Genomic DNA, 19,566 nt, shown 5'->3' with positions numbered 1-19,566 from the left:
CAACCTCACTTATTATCAGAAGCCTAGAGCTCACAGGTAGGCCTTCCCTTACAGGCTTTTACTCCAAAGCCTTAATTATCAAACTGCTAACACACTGTACACCAATGCCTGAGCCCTATTATTTACTCTTGTTGCTACTTCCCTAGCAGCTGCCTATAGTGTTCAAATTATTTTCTTCACCTGTCTAGCACAACCTCATTTTTCAACACTAATTCTAATGAATGAAAATAATCCTCTCCTAATCGATTCTATTAAACACCTTTCAATCAGAAGCATTTTCACTAGATTTTTTACTTCCAACAAGATTACCCCAACAACTATGCCCTATGACCTAAAATGAGCAGCTCTCCCTGTAGCTGTTTCAGGTTTTATCCTAGCACTTGAACTTAACTTTGTAACACAAAACCTAAAATTTAATTCCCCTTTGCACCTGTATAAATTTTCCAACCTCTTCAGGGTTTTTCCGATTATTACTCACTGTCTGTCACCATTCATCAACATTTCAGCAAGCCAAAAAGTTAGCATCATTAATATTACGTTTAATTTTGATAGAAAACTTTATTCCAGAAACTACTTCTTATCTTCAGATAAAAACTTCCACATTGGGACTTCCCTGGTGGTGCAGTGGTTAAGACTCCGTGCTCCCAATGCAGGGGTCTGGATTCGATTCCTGGTCAGGGAATTAGATCCTGTATGCAGGCCGCAGCTAAGAGCTTGCATGCCACAACAAGGAGCTGGCAAGCTTCAACTAAGGAGCCCACCTGCCGTAACTGAGACCCGGCACAACCAAATAAATAAATATTAAAAAAAAAATTTCTACATCAATTTCAAACCAAAAATGTTTAATTTTCCTCTTTTTCCTTATTACACTAATGTTAAACTTACTTATTTAACTTTTTAAAAAAAATTATTTATTTATTTATTTATTTATGGCTGTGTTGGGTCTTCGTTTCTGTGCTAGGGCTTTCTCTAGTTGTGGCAAGTGGGGGCCACTCTTAATTGCGGTGCATGGGCCTCTCACTATCGCGGTCTCTCTTGTTGTGGAGTACAGGCTCCAGACACACAGACTCAGTAATTGTGGCTCACGGGCCCAGTTGCTCCGTGGCATGTGGGATCTTCCCAGACCAGGGCTCGAACCCGTGTCCCCTGCATTGGCAGGCAGATTCTCAACCACTGCGCCACCAGGGAAGCCCCATACTTATTTTCTTTTGATGAATAATCTCCATAACAATAAAAATACTAAAAAATAAAGATCAACCACCTACCACCACTAATCATAGCTGTATCTGATACTATAGCTACTCCTATAGCTCCTATAGTATCTTCGCTAAAAACCCAGGATCTCTAGTGTTGTAAATTACTCAATCTCCTATGCTATTAAAGTTAAATACCAATGCTATCTCATCATTCTTTACAACTCACAGAACTACTGAAACTTCTATTAGTAAGCCCAAAAGAAACATTCCTAAAACAACAGTAATAGAAACTCAAACCTCAGGGTATTCTTGAGTAACTAAAGCTGTAACTAAACACCCACCAATATTGCCTCCTTCTCTGTGCTTTCTGACAGCTGATAGTTGAAAAGTCAGGAGGCCTTGAGAAAGAAGCGTTTAGGAAGAATACTAACTTTAGAACCATCCACCCATCTATCTATCCACCTGACTATCCATCCATCCATCCATGAATCCATCCATTCTTGCAACAACCTCTCTGTCCATCTTTCCATCTATCCAACCCCCATTAACAAATATTTATTGAGAATATACTATGTGCTCTCGCTAGGGATACAGTGGTGAGCAAAACAGACATCAGATAAATCTGGGCTGGTGTCATAACTCAGCCACTTAATACAACTGTGTTACTTTGTGAAGTTACATGTTCTCCTGAGCTTCTGTCTTCATCTGTAAATTTGGGATTCTAACTCTGCTTCACAGTGAAAAAGGTTAGAAGAAACACTGTACTCATACCAAAAACAGTACAGTGGCAAGAGCACAGTAGGTGCTCTTTGGGTTTTGGCAGTTCCATATCTCCCCAAAGACTCCTGCCTCCCATCCAGATGCCACACAAGACAGCACTTCTGCATGATTGCCACCATGGCAGCAACAAGGTCCTCTAGAGTGACGTGTGTCTGGATACGGAGCTGAGTTCTGATAAGAGTTGGTGGCATGTCTTAATGCTTACCGGTCCCTGAAGAACAGGAGCTCCTTTCCCAGCATTGTCACAGCATCAAAGGCTGAGCTGGAGTCACAGAGGTCGGGGATAGAAGGATTATGAGGGGGGCTGTGGGGCACAGCGGGCTTCCCTGGGAATGTCTTCCGAGGTCCTAGGATTCAAAGCAACTTGGTCAAAATGGTACCAGGAATGTAGAGTCTGTGCACTTCTGCTCCAGGGACCTGCTTTCACTGTATATGACAAGGTAATAAAGAGCATGGCTGTCGATGACAGGCAGACCTGGGTTTGAATCTCGGCTTCATTAGTTGCTGACTTGTGTGATACAGGTGAACCTCTCTAAGCCTCCGTTTCCTCATAGTAAAATGGGGCAATAATGGTACCTACCTCAGAAGGTTTTTGTGAGAATTAAATAATGCCTAAAAAGCACTTAGTGGAGTGCTGGGCATATAATAAAAGTTCCAAAAATGGTAACTATTAATTTCATTACTATGCATAATTTCTTTGATAGCTATGGGTGTTTCAAATTAGGAATCTATTTTGAAAATTGCCTCTGATTTTTTTTCTTTTTGATAATTAAGTACTCTTGTTCTCAATAAGATTATAACTTTCTTGTGTGTTTTCTTATTGTTTTCAAACAACTTCTGGGTGTCCTTCCCTGTGCACAAGCCTTTTCTTAGGCACCCAGAAGAGACTGAGCAAATTCTTGGGGCACTGAAGTACCTTGGAAGTGTTTGCCATTTAAAGTTATCTTCTGGTGGACCCTCTTGGAATGTAGGACCCGCCCTTTGGGAGAGGTGCTGGTGAGTTTTCATCCCCCATTCTGTTCCTGAGGACTGTCTGCCAGCTACAGAAGAGTGAGCTGGGGCTGCCTGAGCCACTGCCCCTCGCAGATCTCTGTGCTTGATGGAGTCTTGTTGTGACCAGAGCTGAGGATCAGGGAAGGAGTGAGGCACAGGGAAGGGTCCACTAAGAGTGAGAGATGGGTGAGATCAGGGTGGAGAAGGGTCAGCAATGGGGCGAAGATCTGAGCTGGGGTGCAGCTTTGGGAAAAGATCAGAAACTGGAAATTGGTCAGATCAGAAGTGTGCTGCCAGGCACTCTACCAAAGATCAGGGTGCTCAGGTGGTCAGGGGTGGCTGATGTGTGTGCTTCTTGGCAATATAAAACCATGTTTCTGCATTTTGTTCACCTGTGTAAAAATGGCCATGTCAAAATATATGCTGCAGCTCCTGGCCGAGTAAGAGTGGCCATCAGATGGTGGTGACTCTCTAGTGCACAAGGACCCATAAAGGGCAGGAATGGATTTGGAGTGGGTTCTTCTTGGTGGCCACAGGAAGTGTTTCACATTGGAGTCCTAGGGCCAAATGTGTTATATGGAGAGATTCACAGTATTTTTTCTTCCTGTCAGTCAAGGCCGGAGCAGGACTGCCATATACCCCTCTCTGAAGGGATATAGCTGGCCGAACACGTTTGGGGATGAAATTTGTCTTTTATGCCTCAGGTAAAATCTGACTGCCCATTTCTGTGTGCCCATTTCTGACTGCCCAAATCTGTGTGCCCATTTCTAAGCAGCAGATGGGTTGGCTGGCATGCAGGAAACATGGGCGAGCTGGACTCTACAGACCCTTTTCTAGGCTGAGAGGAAAAGGAGGAACTCCTATAACTAAAGCCTGAATAACCAGGCTCTGAGGCTTAAGGAAAAGTCAGTTTCCTAGATTCTTCAGCTTTTATCCATCAAACACAAAAAAATGTCAAGGTCTAATGACGTTTCAAGATTTCATCTCATGGATTAACAGATTTTTCTTTCTGTTAAGCAAAATTGGATATAGAGTTCCTAATAATCCTTTATTACCTTTGAAAGAATGTTAACGCTTGAGATCATTTTGAATATTTTGGGATAGTTACTGTCTTTGAGCCTCAGCTTTCTCAACTATCGAATAAGGAAAACATTTCACACCCCACAGGCTGATCCTGAGGATGGTAGGGAGATGACTCACATGAGCATGATTTACAAACTGAAGATTGCCTATATGACTGAATGGTACAGTTATTACCATTATCATTGCTATTTTTAGGAAGATAAGGTCACTTATCTGCAAATGGATAAGCGTGATATATATGAACTATAAAAAATATCCATCCTCTCCCAATGTCTAACTCCTGATCGACACTCAAAATACACACAAATGATTGTATTTTCTATGGCCATCAAGGGACCAATATGTTCCGGAGGAAAGATGTAAAATTTAATTGTACATCTTACAAAAGAAAGCAATACTCATATCTGGTAAATAAGCTCTTCATAAGAGGGCATAGCTGGGGCTGTAGTTTCTAGCTTAATCTTTACTTATGTAGGTAACTTCTGACAAAGTATACTTTCTTTAAGTTGGAGACCAAATGCCTGTCACTTTCAAGGTTTGTGGTCAAAAAAAGCGTAGTGATTGTACCGTACAGTGCCTGGATCCCTTTCACATCATCCTTGGGAAGATGGAATCCATAGGGATGCTGATACTTATAAGTTGGGTACATCAGTGCTGATGGGTCTGTGGAATGGGCCAGGCCCAGTGCGTGGCCAAATTCATGAGCAGCAACGGTGAATAAATTGAAACCTAGACAATATGAGAGAGAAAAAGACAGCATCAGCACAAGGTTTTATTTTCAACATTTCCTGTCTTCACAGGAGAATTTATGCCCAAATCACAGTTTATTCATTTTCTTTTCATAACTGGGTTATTCAAAGGTTGGTAGGTTGTCCTGGCACTTAACTTTGCTGACTTTAGTCCAGTTCTCCCCACCCTGGCTAGGAAGGGCTTGGGGGTGGGAGAAGATGGAAATGTAAATCAGTTCATTTTGTTCATTGTCAATGGTGCTCAGTAGATTGATAAAGAAGGGCCTTAGATCTAACAGTGGCAATAATACCTAGATTTAGGCCACAGATGCCTTACTAGTTCCCTGCCTACTCCCTTTTATCCACACAAGTTTCACACTGAAGATTTCCACATGACATGCATGATGTTCTAGAACTTTTATACCCATCCCCATCGTACTTCTCAGGAAAGTACTGACTCCCCTCAGGTCATTTCTGAATATAGCCTATTTCCAAGTACAAGTAAGAATCAAAAAATATTATGTAGTTGAAGAAAAATTGAGCTGTGTGTGGAGTAGGGGATTGCTGCTTCTTGAGATTATACACTATGAACCAGAGATCAGAAAAGTCTACAGCACATTTGAGGGTGGATCTTTTTCCCTTACGGTGTTCCCTTTTGGATTTTTGGCTTACTTGTTTTTCCTAGCCAGCCCCCCTAGTTAAAGGGTGGGACGTTGAACCTCAAGGTTTCATGATGGAGGCCCAGAAGAAGGTACAATATTTTCCAGGTTATGGTGAATTGTGCATATATACCATTCATTCCCATAGTCCACTTCTCAGCATTGTCGAAATGTGTATCTCCTCCCAGGCCTCCTCCAGGTGCAAATGCATGGGCTAGGGTCCCCCGAGGCCCATCGAATGGATAGGAATCCCCGTGATCTAAACAAGTGGGGAGAAACACCAACAGGATTTAGTCTTTCTAGCAATTTTTGAAAGGTACCTAATATCACAGTGAACAGAAAACTTTTTCAATAGCATTGACACTTCTCATACAAATACGTTTACTTTTCAATATTCATTTTTTTATAAGAAGAAGCTCACATGCCAATGAGTAACCTATCCATTAAAAAAATAAAAGGGTTATTTTGTATTTTAAAGATAGTAAGCATTAAAAATAAAAAATGTTCTTTTGATATTGTATTTGTTGCAATGTCTATTAATTGGCACAAGGCTTACTGTAGACTATGACCATGCCACAGATTACAAAAGGAGAAAGAGCGGATGGTCATTCAATCGCAACCTCGTCCACTGACTGGAATGTGAACACGTTGGCAGAGTGCTTTCAATGTATGATTCGGGGTTAGGTGGGGAGGGATAAATTAAGAGTTTGGGATTAAATATACACACTACTATATATAAAATATAACCAACAAGGACCTACTGTATAGCACAGGGAACTATACTCAATATTTTGTAATAACCTATAAGGGAAAAGAATCTGAAAAAGAATGTGTATATATATATATATATATATATATATATATATATACACACACACACACACATATATATAACTGAATCACTTTGTTGTACACCTAAAACTAACACAACATTGTAAATCAACTATACTTCAATAAAAAATAAAATTAATAAGAAAAACAAAAAACCAAACAAAAATATGATTTGACTAAGACAATTATAGAAAATTGAACAAGTGTGTGCTTTCTGTTTCTAGAGCACAATATAATTTAAGGAAGCATCAAAAAAAGAAGAAAATTCTCTGTAATTTTGATATACTTTCATGCATAAAACTCATGAAAGCAATAAAGGTGTTTATAAAATTATAACTTTCAAAGCTTAATATGCTTTTGTATTATTATCTACATTTAATTAAAAGTTCATTACAAATATAATAGAAAAGGAGGAAGAATAAAACGAGAGATATTATAGAAACTACATTTCACAGTTTTTCAGGATTTTCGTGAGGATACCTTGTTTTATTAAAAACCAACAAAACAAATTCTGGTGTGCCATTTCCCAGGTTTCAGTGCAATGTTGTTTAATCAGATTACATGCCCTGAAGGCCTGGTTAAATGGCAGCACAGTCCCTAGTTAACTCTGTTTTAGGGAACAGAGCACAAGCTTGGAAGATCAAGAGACAGCCAGATGTTAACTCCATCACCTCCAGAGCTGCCCTGAGCCCACTGCCCTGCTAGTTCACTGGGGGGTGGCCTTGGTCCTCTGGGAGAACAGGATCTGCCATGGACCAGGCCACACCCAGGGCCACCTCTCAAGGGGTCACACTCAGGACTTACTTGATCTTCTCTCTCCCAGCTTCTAAGCATGTATTTCCCCAGTGACATCAGATTAAAATTAAGATAAGGACTTGAAATAGGACACTTAGAAATGTTATCTGTGAAGGGGAAGAGGCAGTGATACTCACCTTGACTCTGAGGAAACTGAGAGGGGAAAGGAATTACATGGCCTTTCCATCATCTACTACTAGACATGCTTCTCTGAAAAGGGCTCCACTCCTCGCTGCGGGGAGTTGGGGGATGGAGAAGTGGGCAGGTTGGAGGCAGGCCTGGCATCTCCAAAAGATGGTATGCAAGTGTGGACAAGACGGCAATGCCAGTCACTCTCCTAAACATTGCTGCACGGGAAAGCTGTCAGGGCTCCTGTGAAATTAATCCTCAGTGAGGATTCAAGGTGGGACATCCTTGGCTAATATGGGAGGGGGTATATGGCGATGGGTATCATCATGGGAATAGAATGAGGTCAGATGACCTTCTAGCCAATGGGAAAGTTAAATCTGACAGCATTTGTCCCTGATGGGGCAATACCACTATGAAAGCTGATTATGCTCAGTCCATTCTACAGCTCAGTCTAATGATGACAAGAAATGCTGAGAACTCCTCTGGTTTTATATTCTGGCCAGACGAAGATTGTGACTCTGCCATGACCTTGTCCTCTGCCCTTCACAACTGTGTGAAGGAGGATTGTGCTGATCACATGGATTAAATACTGTAGAAGGAAAAGTGTTGAGACATTTCTCCTCTGATTAGTAGACATAATCTAAGAAGCACCACAGTACCTCCAGTTTCAAAAGATATCATAATATCTGCTTCTCCTGAGTTTATTCTGACAAAGCTCAGAGGGACGGCGCTACTCCAGGCCTGCAGGGCCATCTCCACTGCTTTGTCCACTTCTGCAGAAGTCATGGAAGGTGTGTATTTGGATATTCTGTGAAAACAGAAGGAACATGTTTTGCTTTCAGTAAGTGCTCCTAAGTGAAGAAAGCAAGAATTACATCAAGATTGTATTAAAAATAAAAATATTGAACATAAATCTACAACTTAGATTTTTTTCTCCAAAATAATAATTCTTATTTTGCTTTCATATTTGTTAAATTACTGAAACATGTTAAACAGTAAGAAAAATGAAGGGGAGAAATGAAAGAGTTGAGATAATCTGGTGCTGAAACAGTTTGGCTTTCATTGTTATTATATATCACTAACTTTAAAGAATAATACCTTGTGTAACTTTAAGAGTAGCCGGAAGTCCATTTTCCCTAAAGTGGTTTTAACTGAGAAGGGACCTCTTTCCCCAAAAGGTACTGAAAATTTTCAATTGTAAAAAATAAAAACACAGAGTTTTGAGGGTTTTCAAATTCTTGTTCAGAGACCATCAGGATTTCCCCAGGGCCATGGGGGAATGTTTTTTCTTAAAATAATATGTATCTTAAAGGGGAAGTGCTAGCTCCTCACAATGATGCTCGCTTGAACTGAAAAAGGCTTGAGTCTTTCATCAAATCCTGGCCTGGCAATGACATCAGAAGGCAGAAAAGTACAGAGCATTTTGGACAAACAGTGGGCAGAGACAGTTGGTGTTTTTCTAGGACATGCCATGCTGCAGGCCAGGGGCTGGGGGCTCTTGGCAGCATGTAAAAGAAGGGCGGGAGAAAGGAACTGCCATCCAGAACCTTGGGCTCAGACGGAATCATGGGTGCAGAGTTAGAAGTGAATTCTGTGAGAGTCAATCTTGAGAGCAGATACCTAGCCAACTTTCTCTTTCTGCAGCTCCTAGTCCAGGCCCTTGCACATAGTAGGCACTTAGCAAACACTTGCTAAGTGGATGAACTAATGAATAAACGCTAGTGTTTTTTAGGGCCTACTCAGTAGTTCTCAAAGTTTAGGACTTGTGATAACTACTTAGGAAACTTGTTAAACACACATGTATGATCCAGAAATCTGCATTTAACAAGTATTCTAGGTTATTCTGATGCAGGTGGTGCATTCTCAGCCAGAAACCAACAGTGGTTATCCTGGGGGTCCAAAAGGAAGGGACCATGTCCCACAGAGAGGATGGGAAATAGCTAAACCTCAGTAATGGGAAATAGCTAAACCTCAGTAATGGAGAGAGAAGGATCAAGGAGATCTCTAACTCCAGGGACTGGGGGAGGGAGGTAGAGTGTCTGGGGGGAAACCAGAAGAACCCTTGAAGAGACCATTTAGTGTTTTCAGAATATGCCACGCCCACTGCATAATATGAAACTGTGATTTATCATGGCTCTGTGTAGTTGGTATCTCGAAATTCGCTCACATTATAGACAAGCTATCCATTCCCACAGAGCTGCCTGTGTGTTGGGCTGGAGAAGACAGAGATGGAGAAGGGACGACACCAGAAAGGAAGAGCACATGGACAGAGGTCCTGACCCAGGGTCTGGAGACCGACACAGCAGCAGTGATGACAGCTAATGTTCTGTGAATACACACTACGTGCTGGACGTTGTTCTAGGCACTTTTAAATGTGGTACGCACTCTAACGCTCACAGTAACCTTCACAGATTATAGTAACACTCTACGTTTTATGACTAGTCAGGACTTGAGCCCAGTTCTTTACGACTCCAAAGCCTACGCACACAAGCACTATGCTATATTTTGTCTTTTGCAGTCCTTTGGGCTATGTTAAAAGGAGTTATTCTGAGATCCAGTAGCTATACAGACAGAGTACTAAGATAGTCTCTAGTTCCTTTTTGGGTGGGGCGGGGGAGAAGGAGAGTTGTTTGGGAGCAACTGTATGGGCAGTGTGGAGGGTGCTTTTGGGACTGCCCCAAATATTATCACAAGAATATTATACTTCTTTAAGTCCCAAATTAGCTTGATCTCTCCCCTTGTCTTTGCTGTGCATAATCACTGACTAAAATTCTATGATACAGTTTATTTTAAGAAATGACAGAAAAAACTTCATGAGTTTATATAAAATATTTCTGTCTTGCCCTTAATCATCTCATAATCTTTTGGGTGTTTAATTCTTTATAGGGTGTTTCTTCCCCAAATGCTTTGATTTTTGTGGAATTCTTATGCTGGAGCAGAGGCTAATAATTGTGTTCAGCACCAGCTTAATGGACTCTTAGGCTCATAGCAACTGACAAGTGGCCTAGAGGAATCATCTGATCTCTCTTTGGGTTTGAGCCCCCATTTGATCACAGGGAATCACTGGTGTGCTGCTACAGTTTAACAACCAGTTCTATGACCAAAACTCCTCATCTGTAGGGTTTGCTGATTTCCATACTCTAAGTACCCTCACTATGGCTAATTTCAACAACCAACTTGCCATGAGTGAATGTAAAGTTGGGAGGAGATGAGTAGCAGCACATCATTTCCATCATACAGATAAGAGATGTAAATGAACTCGTGAATATAGATAATAGTAAAATGTAGTATAATAATTAGGAAGCACCATGGACGGTCCAATGGAGGAGGGTGGACCAACCTGGGAAGGAGGCCTGTACTGGCCCCACAAATGGATGCAGGCTGAGGGGCTGGAATTCTGGCCTGAAAACCCAGAGTACAGTGAGGGTGTAGATTCTGGTTGGGTGAATGAGTCCTCTTGGATCATGTGGAATCCTTGTTCCACCTGGGACAGGAGGAATCCAGAGGATGGCCAGGTGGGGGCCAGGCTCAACTGTGGAGGTGGAGGGGGGTAAGGTGGGAGATGCGAGAGCCTGGGGCTAGGGGCTGACTGGCTCCCGCTTTGCCTACAAGTCAGGCTCAGATGTCACTGGCCAGTCCCTGGGTGACTTGGTGGCTCCCTCCATGTGCTGCCACAGTTCTCTGCTTAGACCTGTAGTTTCACACTTCTCACCCGGAGCTGCGACTGTTTGTATGCGTGTCTCCCCCAAAGAAGAGGAAAGGTGATCTACTCACCTTTACAACTCCAAAATTGAATACCTATGGTAGACATTTAATAAATTGTCAATAAATTATTATTGGAATTAATAAAAAATTAATTTATCAGTAGGTGAGTTTATTTACTTCTGATTTAAAAGATTGTTTTAAGAAAACTGGTTGGTACCATCAGGTTATTAATCCTAGACTAGTTTATTTTTCTTTAAAGAAAAATGTGTTGTCTCTGATAAAATTGTAATGCCTAAAACGGCCAGCCATTATGATACTCTTGAGATCATATTTTCTAGTGAATTCTCCACTGTCATTTTCTCAAGATTAGACCTAAAAATTGCTTATGCTCTCTTATGATTGTGATGAGTCATGATTTTTTTTTTTTTTTTTTTTTTTTTGTGGTACGCGGGCCTCTCACTGTTGTGGCCCCTCCTGTTGCAGAGCACAGGCTCCGGACGCGCAGGCTCAGCGGCCACGGCCCACGGGCGCAGCCGCTCCGCGGCATGCGGGATCCTCCCGGACCGGGGCACGAACCCGCGTCCCCTGCATCGGCAGGCGGACTCTCAACCACTGCGCCACCAGGGAAGCCCGAGTCATGATTTTTATACAGATCAGAAGGAAGATATTTTTAAATGAAAAGAAAGAAGGAGAGAAAGGCTCTTTCTCTCCGAATTTGGAAAGACTCGATCTCATTACCTGTATGTCAAAGTATTTTTTTTCCATTTGGGTTCACCTGGGAAGAGGCGATAGTTTGCCACATCAGGAACTCCACAGCGAGGCCTCTTGATCACATCCATGGTGGCCCGGTCTAACTTCCCGGTGACTCGGAGGCCGAAGAAAGCCTGCAGCTCCTTAATGTTTTTAACCATGGAATTGCCTCCTCTTGCAATCATCTCACCAATCTGGTGCCCTCCTTTCTTTGTGTAATATTTGTCAAGGTATGCCTGAAATGGAGATGCAGGCTGACATCCACAGCACAATCTCTGGACAACACTTATGCTCAGGTAAGACAGGGACGGTATTCTTGATATGCTAAAGATAGTGTGCAGAGCATATTCCCACTTTTGAAAAAATTAGATATATTTGCATAGATGAAGCTTAGACAGATATATGCCAAGTTATGAACAACAATTGTCTTTGGGCGGTGGGATTTTAGATTTTTTTATGTGCGTGCCTTTTATACTTTTTCTACAATGAATAGTTGTTTGAAGAGAAAAAAATAATGGAAGGAGAATAATGTGAACATTTTCCCCACGGACCATTTATTTGTCATTGAGGTCTTTACCAATTTGTAAAACAAAGACTCTCCTATTTTTCTAGTAAGCAGTTATTTGTGTCGTATTTTCATTATACATTATGCAAGATCAGTATGTTCTTAACTCTCTGCGGCTTTATATTGCATCCTCTCATCTTATACAAAGGCAGCAGGTCAATCTGTTTCCCAGCTGAGACTTTTAATTAATTCAGGTGTGTTCAATACATGGGGTGCAAATTGTTTCCAAGGGGCATGTTTCCTAGGACTGGCTCTTTGCCCCTTGAAGCAAATGAAATTAGCCATAAATTATAAGGCTTTTACTTGCGCTTAAAGGCTTAAAACCCTAATGTACCACTCAAAACACTCTGTATGACTTCTTGGGTGAAGTGAGTGAGACAGGGTCGTGAAAATGCAGGGTCAGAGCCTGCTGTTGGCCCAGGAATTTCACCCACCCAACTTATTTCAGGAAAACAAAAAGCAGCTAAATCTTTATATCTATATTTTATTAAATATAAAATTTTATATTTGTATATTATTATAAGGTACTTATTTGTTGTATATAAATAATATTATTTATATATTTTTGAAAAATATTTAATGGCATGGAGTAATGAAGTCAATATAATGGCAATATACTGAGAAAGTTAGAAGTAAAATATTTATACATAATTTCATAAATAAAATTGTATAATGTAAATATATTATATTCATGTTTATTATATCTGTATATTAATATAATAATGTTAACATCTATATTAACACTTAAAATTAAGACATTAATCAAGACATTGATAATTAACATATATATAATTTATAATGAACATAAGTAACATAAATAATGGAAGGAAATAAGTCTGAATATTAATCTTGTTTATCTCTGGGTATTAAAATTATGGGTGACAATTTATTCTTTATCCTTTCCTATATCCCAAAGTTTTCTGCTATGAACATGAACTGTAATTGTTAAGGAAAGAAAGAAAAGGAGTAAGACTCGCTCACTTGTTTGGACAAGGTGTTCTGTGTCCTTACTGTGGGGTCAACCAATCCTTACTCCTTGCCCTGCTTATGAGAGGAGCTCACTTCCCTGGTGGTCGTTCTTTGTAAAAATCTTACTGAGATGAGAACCCAAGAGGAGGAAAAGGGCGATGGAACCCTGAAACAAAGCCCTGCTCTTTGCTTCAGGGCAGGTGCCCTGAAACAAAGGTGTAACTATTTGCTTTCATTTCCATGTCTGGTTAGGCCATTTTAAATCAACATTTTATGTTCCTGATCTTTTTGGCAGGATGACGTTGATTCTCTGAGCCATTCTGTTTGCTCAAGCTGATGCTGAGATAACACGATGCTCATGGTAAGTCTGAATTACTCTCTTTAGAGGTGAGCTCTGTGCGGAAAGCCAGATGCTCCATATTTTCTGAGGCCGTTTTGATTTCAAATATTTTATTCCCTTGTTAGGTTATGTGTTACACTTACACTCTAAATTCTAATTTTGGTTTTATGAAATATGGTCATATAAGAAGATGCTTCTGATATATTAAGTGAAAAGAGGTTTACAACTATTATTATAGTACAAGCCACCTTTGTAAACAGAAGTCTGTGCATATTAATACACACAGATATATAGTCCTAAACTAGGACTAGGATGAGGAAGTGGGTGGGGGTTTGCCAAATACTCAATGATCAAGAAAAATAATGTTTAATGAAATATTTTTGGAAAAAACAAAAATTAATGCATAAAATCTGTGATGGACAAAATATCAACATTTTAAATAAAGACAGGGTCCAAGCTTGTGTCACTCCTTCATGTTAGTCCCAGCACTGAGTCATAGAAAGGGTTTTGAAATATGTAGACTAAGGGATTAACAGTGGTTATATTTTAGTGATGGAATTGAGAATAATTCATTTTTAGTTATATATGTTTTATATATATATTTTTCAAAATATGCTTAAGATGCTAGACCTGCAACTCAAAAGGTTTAAGGCAAGTCATAGTAAATAGGATTAAAACTATCTTTAATGAAGTAAAGATAAAATCAAAAACTATTTCTACTTAAAGAGACCACAAGGATTGGTTACTGCAGTGACACAGGTGAGTTGCTCCCTACTGGGTGCTCCCACGGAATGTGGTTCTTAGACTAGTGAACACCTGCCACCTTTTACCATAGTCTACCAGCTTCTCAACACTCTCACCTTTGGTTTCTCAGGCTGGGGATCGTGATGCCTTCACAGATATGGCCCCGGCCTGACCCAGTTCTAGGTGCAGAGTAGATGTTCAGTTACCATTTGAGCTATTTTTCTTTAGGTAAAATATAGAAAATATGCTTCTTTGAAGAATTATCAAGCTCTCTGAAGTACAGAGAGCCCAAATTATTCTGTACACTTTCTTGCCAAAGTTATTGATGAGGTTTTAGCATACTTTTCAGAGTCAAAATGTTCAGTTAGGCACAAAGATGCCCACTTAGAACTGTGTTTGTGTTCTATTCTAACACTTGTGTGCTGTTGGCTCAACACCTAATTGTGGGCCTGGGTCAAAGATTTCAGGACTCACCAGAATTGTCCTACGTGCCTCACCACCCTCCGTACTCCCCCACTGTTGAAACCACAGGAGTCTAGGGTTGGCAATATGGTGGTCCCCTCTCCGTGTCTCCAACAATATTTGACAGATAAGAATAGCAGAGGCCTCGAGGGCAGTCCCAGAAGCTAGTGGCCCAGGTCCCCCTCCCAACTCTTCTTTCAGTGCCCTTTCCTAGTGTCCTTCCTGAGAGTGAAGAGCTTAAAGTTCAGATTTAAGTGTGCTTCAGGACAAGGTGAAGTTCAAGATATGGTTCTTCAATATTTCTTTCTGTTTTGGCTAAGCCACAGGAATGGAACTGTGGGAACTTTTTGTTGTGTGACAAATCCTAGGTTCTAAAAATCTTGGGCAATTCCTTTTGGTGTCAGGTTTCTCGTCTATAACATGGGACTGGTGTCTATCCTACCCATACCAGTATGAGGATCCAGTGAGATCCTTAGTGTGAAAATACTTTGAAATGTATCAAAAGACTTTAAAATGTATATACCTTTTTACTCATTAATTACACTTCTGGAAATCTATCCTGAAAAAAATAATCCTTTAGGTTAGGCTGATGTACAAAAATGTTCATAGAAACATTATTCATATGGAAATATTCCATGTATCCAACAAAGGAAATGGCTAAATAAATTATAACTCACTTATATTCTGAAATATTTGTAACTTTATAACATGATCTTTATGAACATAGTATAAAATCAAAATTTTATTGTGTTATAATAATAAGAAAGGTAGGAACCAAATTTTGAGTATAATGACAATTAAAAAATATCTTTATGCACAGAAAGTAAAATGGTAGTAAAAGTACCTGAATTTAACAGTTTGTATTTGGAAGGTTTTTTGTTTATTTTCTTTAATTATAAGCTCATAATAATGTGATTATAAAAGCTTATATTATTTTAAGAACAATTTAACAGTCTGTATTAAATGTTGTATTGATATTATTATTTTAAAAAAAAACAAACAAAAAGTAGAATAAAACTCTGGATTATGAGACTAAGTATGTCATCATTTTCCAAGCCTTTATGATAATTAGCCAATCAGAATTTAAAAGATACAAGTGGGCATTAAATCAACTAAAAACCTGTTTATCTTTTCAAGCGTAGATTATCGTGTCCATGGGTTTAGGAAGAAGCGAATAGTATTTGGAAACGTTTCCTGCCTCGAGTTTCCAGGCACAGGAAACCATTTGTTATCTCTTAGTGAGCGATCTAGAAAGAAGAGAACAGTGTAGAAGGGGCTTAACTTGACCTGGACCCCCAGGCCCCAGGTGTATGCTGGTCTGGCCTGACTCTGGGACTCAGCCAGTATCTTCTTGCCATGCTAGCCCGATGCTCCAATCCAAGCTCTTTCAGTCCCCGGCTGCTGCACTCGCTCTTTTCTCTGCCTGGACTGCTCTGTCTCCAGATCTTCACACGACTGTGAAGTTCAGGTTCACGTAGCTCTTTATCTCAAATATCACTTCCTCAGAGAATCCTTCCTGGACTACTCAAGTGAAAATGCCCCCCAGGGTCCCAGTAACTCACTATCATCCTAATTTATTTTTTAATATCACTTGGGGACTTATTGACTGACTTGTTTGTCTCCTCCCAGCATCTTCCCACTCCTCCATCATCCCCATGCCAGCGCCATAAGAACAGGGACTTGACTTGTTTTGTTCACTGATGTTTGTCCAGTGCTTAGAACAGGTCCTGGCACATAGCATACAGTAAACTTTCAATAAATAATTGCTGAATGAATGAACTTAAGCTATTTTAATGAAATAAGCCTATTTTCATGTCATTTCATTTGTTGTATTGTAAGGCTGCCTAAGTTGTTAAATATTTCTATAAACTATAAGATGGGACAGTAATTCTTTCTAGGCACTGGGATCCACTTGAGAGGTTTGCCCTGATCATTCCAGCTTGCTGCCATGGCCTCAGCATGACCCTCCTTCTGGAGGTCCCAAAGCCTCTAGTTTCTGAATCAGGGTGGCATGAGGCTGGGTGATGGAAGATTACATTTGGGGAGAAGGGATTCAAAGCTTGGTGCCACCAGCAAAATACAATTTGAAATAGACCCCCAGTATTGTGAGATATGTTATTTGGAATTTAGTTCGTCTGAAAGTGGGCTCAAGTCAAAGGAGGTTCAATTCAACAGGTCTGTGCTCGGCATCCACTGTGCTGTTTACATGCAGGGCTGATGTTCAAAATGTTTAACGACTGGTGTGGCAGGGGGATGGACCAATTAGAATGGAAGAGTGGTGTAAACAGTCAGTAGGGACACGCCGGTGTGTACAGGTGACAATCAGCTCTGCAATGTGTACCCAGTTGTAGCCTGGCAGGTAGGAAAGCAACCCTGAGGCAGGGTTGGCAATCACAGATGCGCTATCATTTTGACAGACACTTGAAACAAAGGCCCTGGTGCAAAAACATCTCACTTACACATCTTTCATGAATGTTGGAAATTCCTTCATTGAAGACTTTTTCTTAAGGTAAAGTTCGCCACTTCTCTTTAAATGTTAAAAACAAAACACTTGGAAGCAAATATACATTGAATCACTTTGAGTCACACTTAGTCTTTGAAGAAATTCTGATATGTATTATTTTATCAGATCCTCTCCGACAGTCAGGAGAGATTTTAAAGGAGGGGAAGGTACAGAAATTGTAAGTAAATAAGGTACTTGGTGAATATGCTTTAGAGAGGAGAGACCCTCACATGAGAAGCAGGTAGCCACCCAGCAAAAACTTGGTTCACTTCAATTTTTTTTTTTTTTTTTTTTTTTTGTGGTACATGGGCCTACTCACTGTTGTGGCTTCTCCTGTTGCGGACGCGCAGGCTCAGTGGCCATGGCTCACGGGCCTAGCCGCTCCGCGGCATGTGGGATCTTCCTGGACTGGGGCACGAACCCGTGTCCCCTGCATCGGCAGGCGGACTCCCAACCACTGCGCCACCAGGGAAGCCCGGTTTACTTCAAATTTTGATCAAGTTTGCCCTGAGTACAAGAGCCATTTTTCTAAAAAGTGAACACAGGAAATCTTTCTGTTGCGACTGTTAGGAATCTTAGCACTAAGTTTCCGACCCACCTCTACTGTGCAAATCTTACACTTTGATTTTTATTTTTCTGCCCTTATTTTTCCTCCTACGTTGCTCCTCAAATACTTCTTTTGTCTTTTTTTGTAATGCATGTATTTTTGCTAGCCGCCTCAAATTCTGTGTGCAGCAAGATACCCGAATAGACATTCATTCATTTATTTATGCAATCATGCAACACAGGCACTCAGTGTGTACCAGACACCAGCCTTAGCTGTACAGGGGATCATATCCATTAGACTTCAGTGGACTTAGAAGATGATTTCAAAGCCATAACAGATTTTCCTTATTTTCTCATTATCCCCTTTAGGTTTTCTGGGGCAGGAGGGGGAAGAGGGAATTGTGCAAAGATTCACAAACCTGTGCGAGGTGGTAGCTGTTCCTTGAGGTCCTGGGGGTGGCTGCAAATAGGGAGGGGGCTGCAGTGGAAAACTTCAGAGCCGTGACGAGGAGGACAGCAAGGCCAGATGCAGGGAGCACCTTCATCTCCTCCTGGTGGCTTGGTAATTATAGCAGCCTGGGGGATGGCAGACAGTGCACGTTTGCACTTCGACCTTGAGCTGCTTTTATAGAGTCAAACAGGTCTGGGCCCTCAGAGCAAGGATGATTCATGTCTCAAAAGGTAATTATACAGCTCCTTTCTCCGCTGATGACGGGGTAACACAGCAGTACACAGGAGTCAGGGAACCTTCACTCTTTGCAATTTACCAAGTGGCAAAACGAGAAAAACAGTCACTTTTAATGCAGTTTTCAGCTACTTACATGAATTGGAGTAAACGTGATTAATTTGAACCCACATCAACTGAAACATTTGATGAGTCTCAGTTTGGGGCTTTTCCATTCTGCTGGCAGAGAAGGTAAATGAGTAGAATATACTTTAACTTGACTTCTACCTCTGGGCTCCCCACACATCTACCCCATTCACCTTCTTCTGTATCCACTTGGACATTTCTCAGAAACAAATGCTGTTTATAATGATGGTTCTGGGACACGTAAGATCCTGAATCATCAAGGAAGCATTTACATTATACCATGCTGACTTAGGGTGGAAGGTGCACTGGTAATTGTTAGAAAGCTTTTGAATAAGTTAACATAAGAGAGATGTTCTTCATTAACCGAAACCGTCAATTCCCCATTCTCTGTGCACTCTGGTTAACTGGAGTCATACTCTTGTTCCTGGCTCTGATTTGGATGGATCCTGATTTAGAGATAGCATGGAGAAATGGTGTTGTATGGTGGAAAAAGTACTTTGGCATCAGACAAACTGAGATTAAATTTTGTTTAAGATACTTCCTAGCTGGGTGACTTTGGGCAAGTTATGTAACTTCTCTGAACATCATTTTTTTTTTTTTAATCTGCAAAAGACTGACAGTAATACTGTGTGTAAGCCCCTCATGTTACAGAGGTAGCATAGCATGTGACATGGTGTCTGTGGGTGTCACTTGCATCCAGTAGACCTGGGTTCAAGTCTTAGTTCTGACACTTGTCCATATGACTGAGCAGGTTACTTAATCTCTTTCAGCTGTGGTAATTTTGCCTGAAAAATAGGGGAAAAGGTACCTACTTTGAAGAATTGTCATAAAGGAGTAAATCAGGTCATAACAAAGCCCTCAGCAGAGTGCTCAGTAGACGTCAGCTCTTACAGAATAATGTTCAATTTATCTTTTTACTTTTTTACCAGGCACCAGGTAGGCTTTTTTTAAAAAATGAATTAATTGTTCTTAAATTA

The 19,566-nt window shown here is 40.6% G+C and overlaps 1 protein-coding gene across 1 annotated transcript in view; it reads right to left on the bottom strand.

Annotated features, from left to right (window-relative positions):
- Window positions 1-18,323, bottom strand: part of MMP20 (matrix metallopeptidase 20) — a 50,528-nt gene extending 32,205 nt beyond the window's left edge. The window contains exons 1-6 of the mRNA XM_060018040.1: window positions 18,198-18,323; window positions 11,638-11,885; window positions 7,854-8,002; window positions 5,573-5,698; window positions 4,620-4,781; window positions 2,182-2,323 (exon numbers count right to left, since the gene is read on the bottom strand). Of these exons, the coding sequence (XP_059874023.1) occupies window positions 2,182-2,323; window positions 4,620-4,781; window positions 5,573-5,698; window positions 7,854-8,002; window positions 11,638-11,885; window positions 18,198-18,323 (953 nt within the window). The remainder of the gene's footprint in view (window positions 1-2,181; window positions 2,324-4,619; window positions 4,782-5,572; window positions 5,699-7,853; window positions 8,003-11,637; window positions 11,886-18,197) is intronic.
- Window positions 18,324-19,566: the final 1,243 nt, after the last annotated feature.

Source organism: Delphinus delphis, chromosome 8 (genome assembly GCF_949987515.2).
Source record: "Delphinus delphis chromosome 8, mDelDel1.2, whole genome shotgun sequence".
Classification (NCBI taxonomy): Eukaryota; Metazoa; Chordata; class Mammalia; order Artiodactyla; family Delphinidae; genus Delphinus; species Delphinus delphis.
This window is presented reverse-complemented; position numbering and strand designations above follow the sequence as displayed.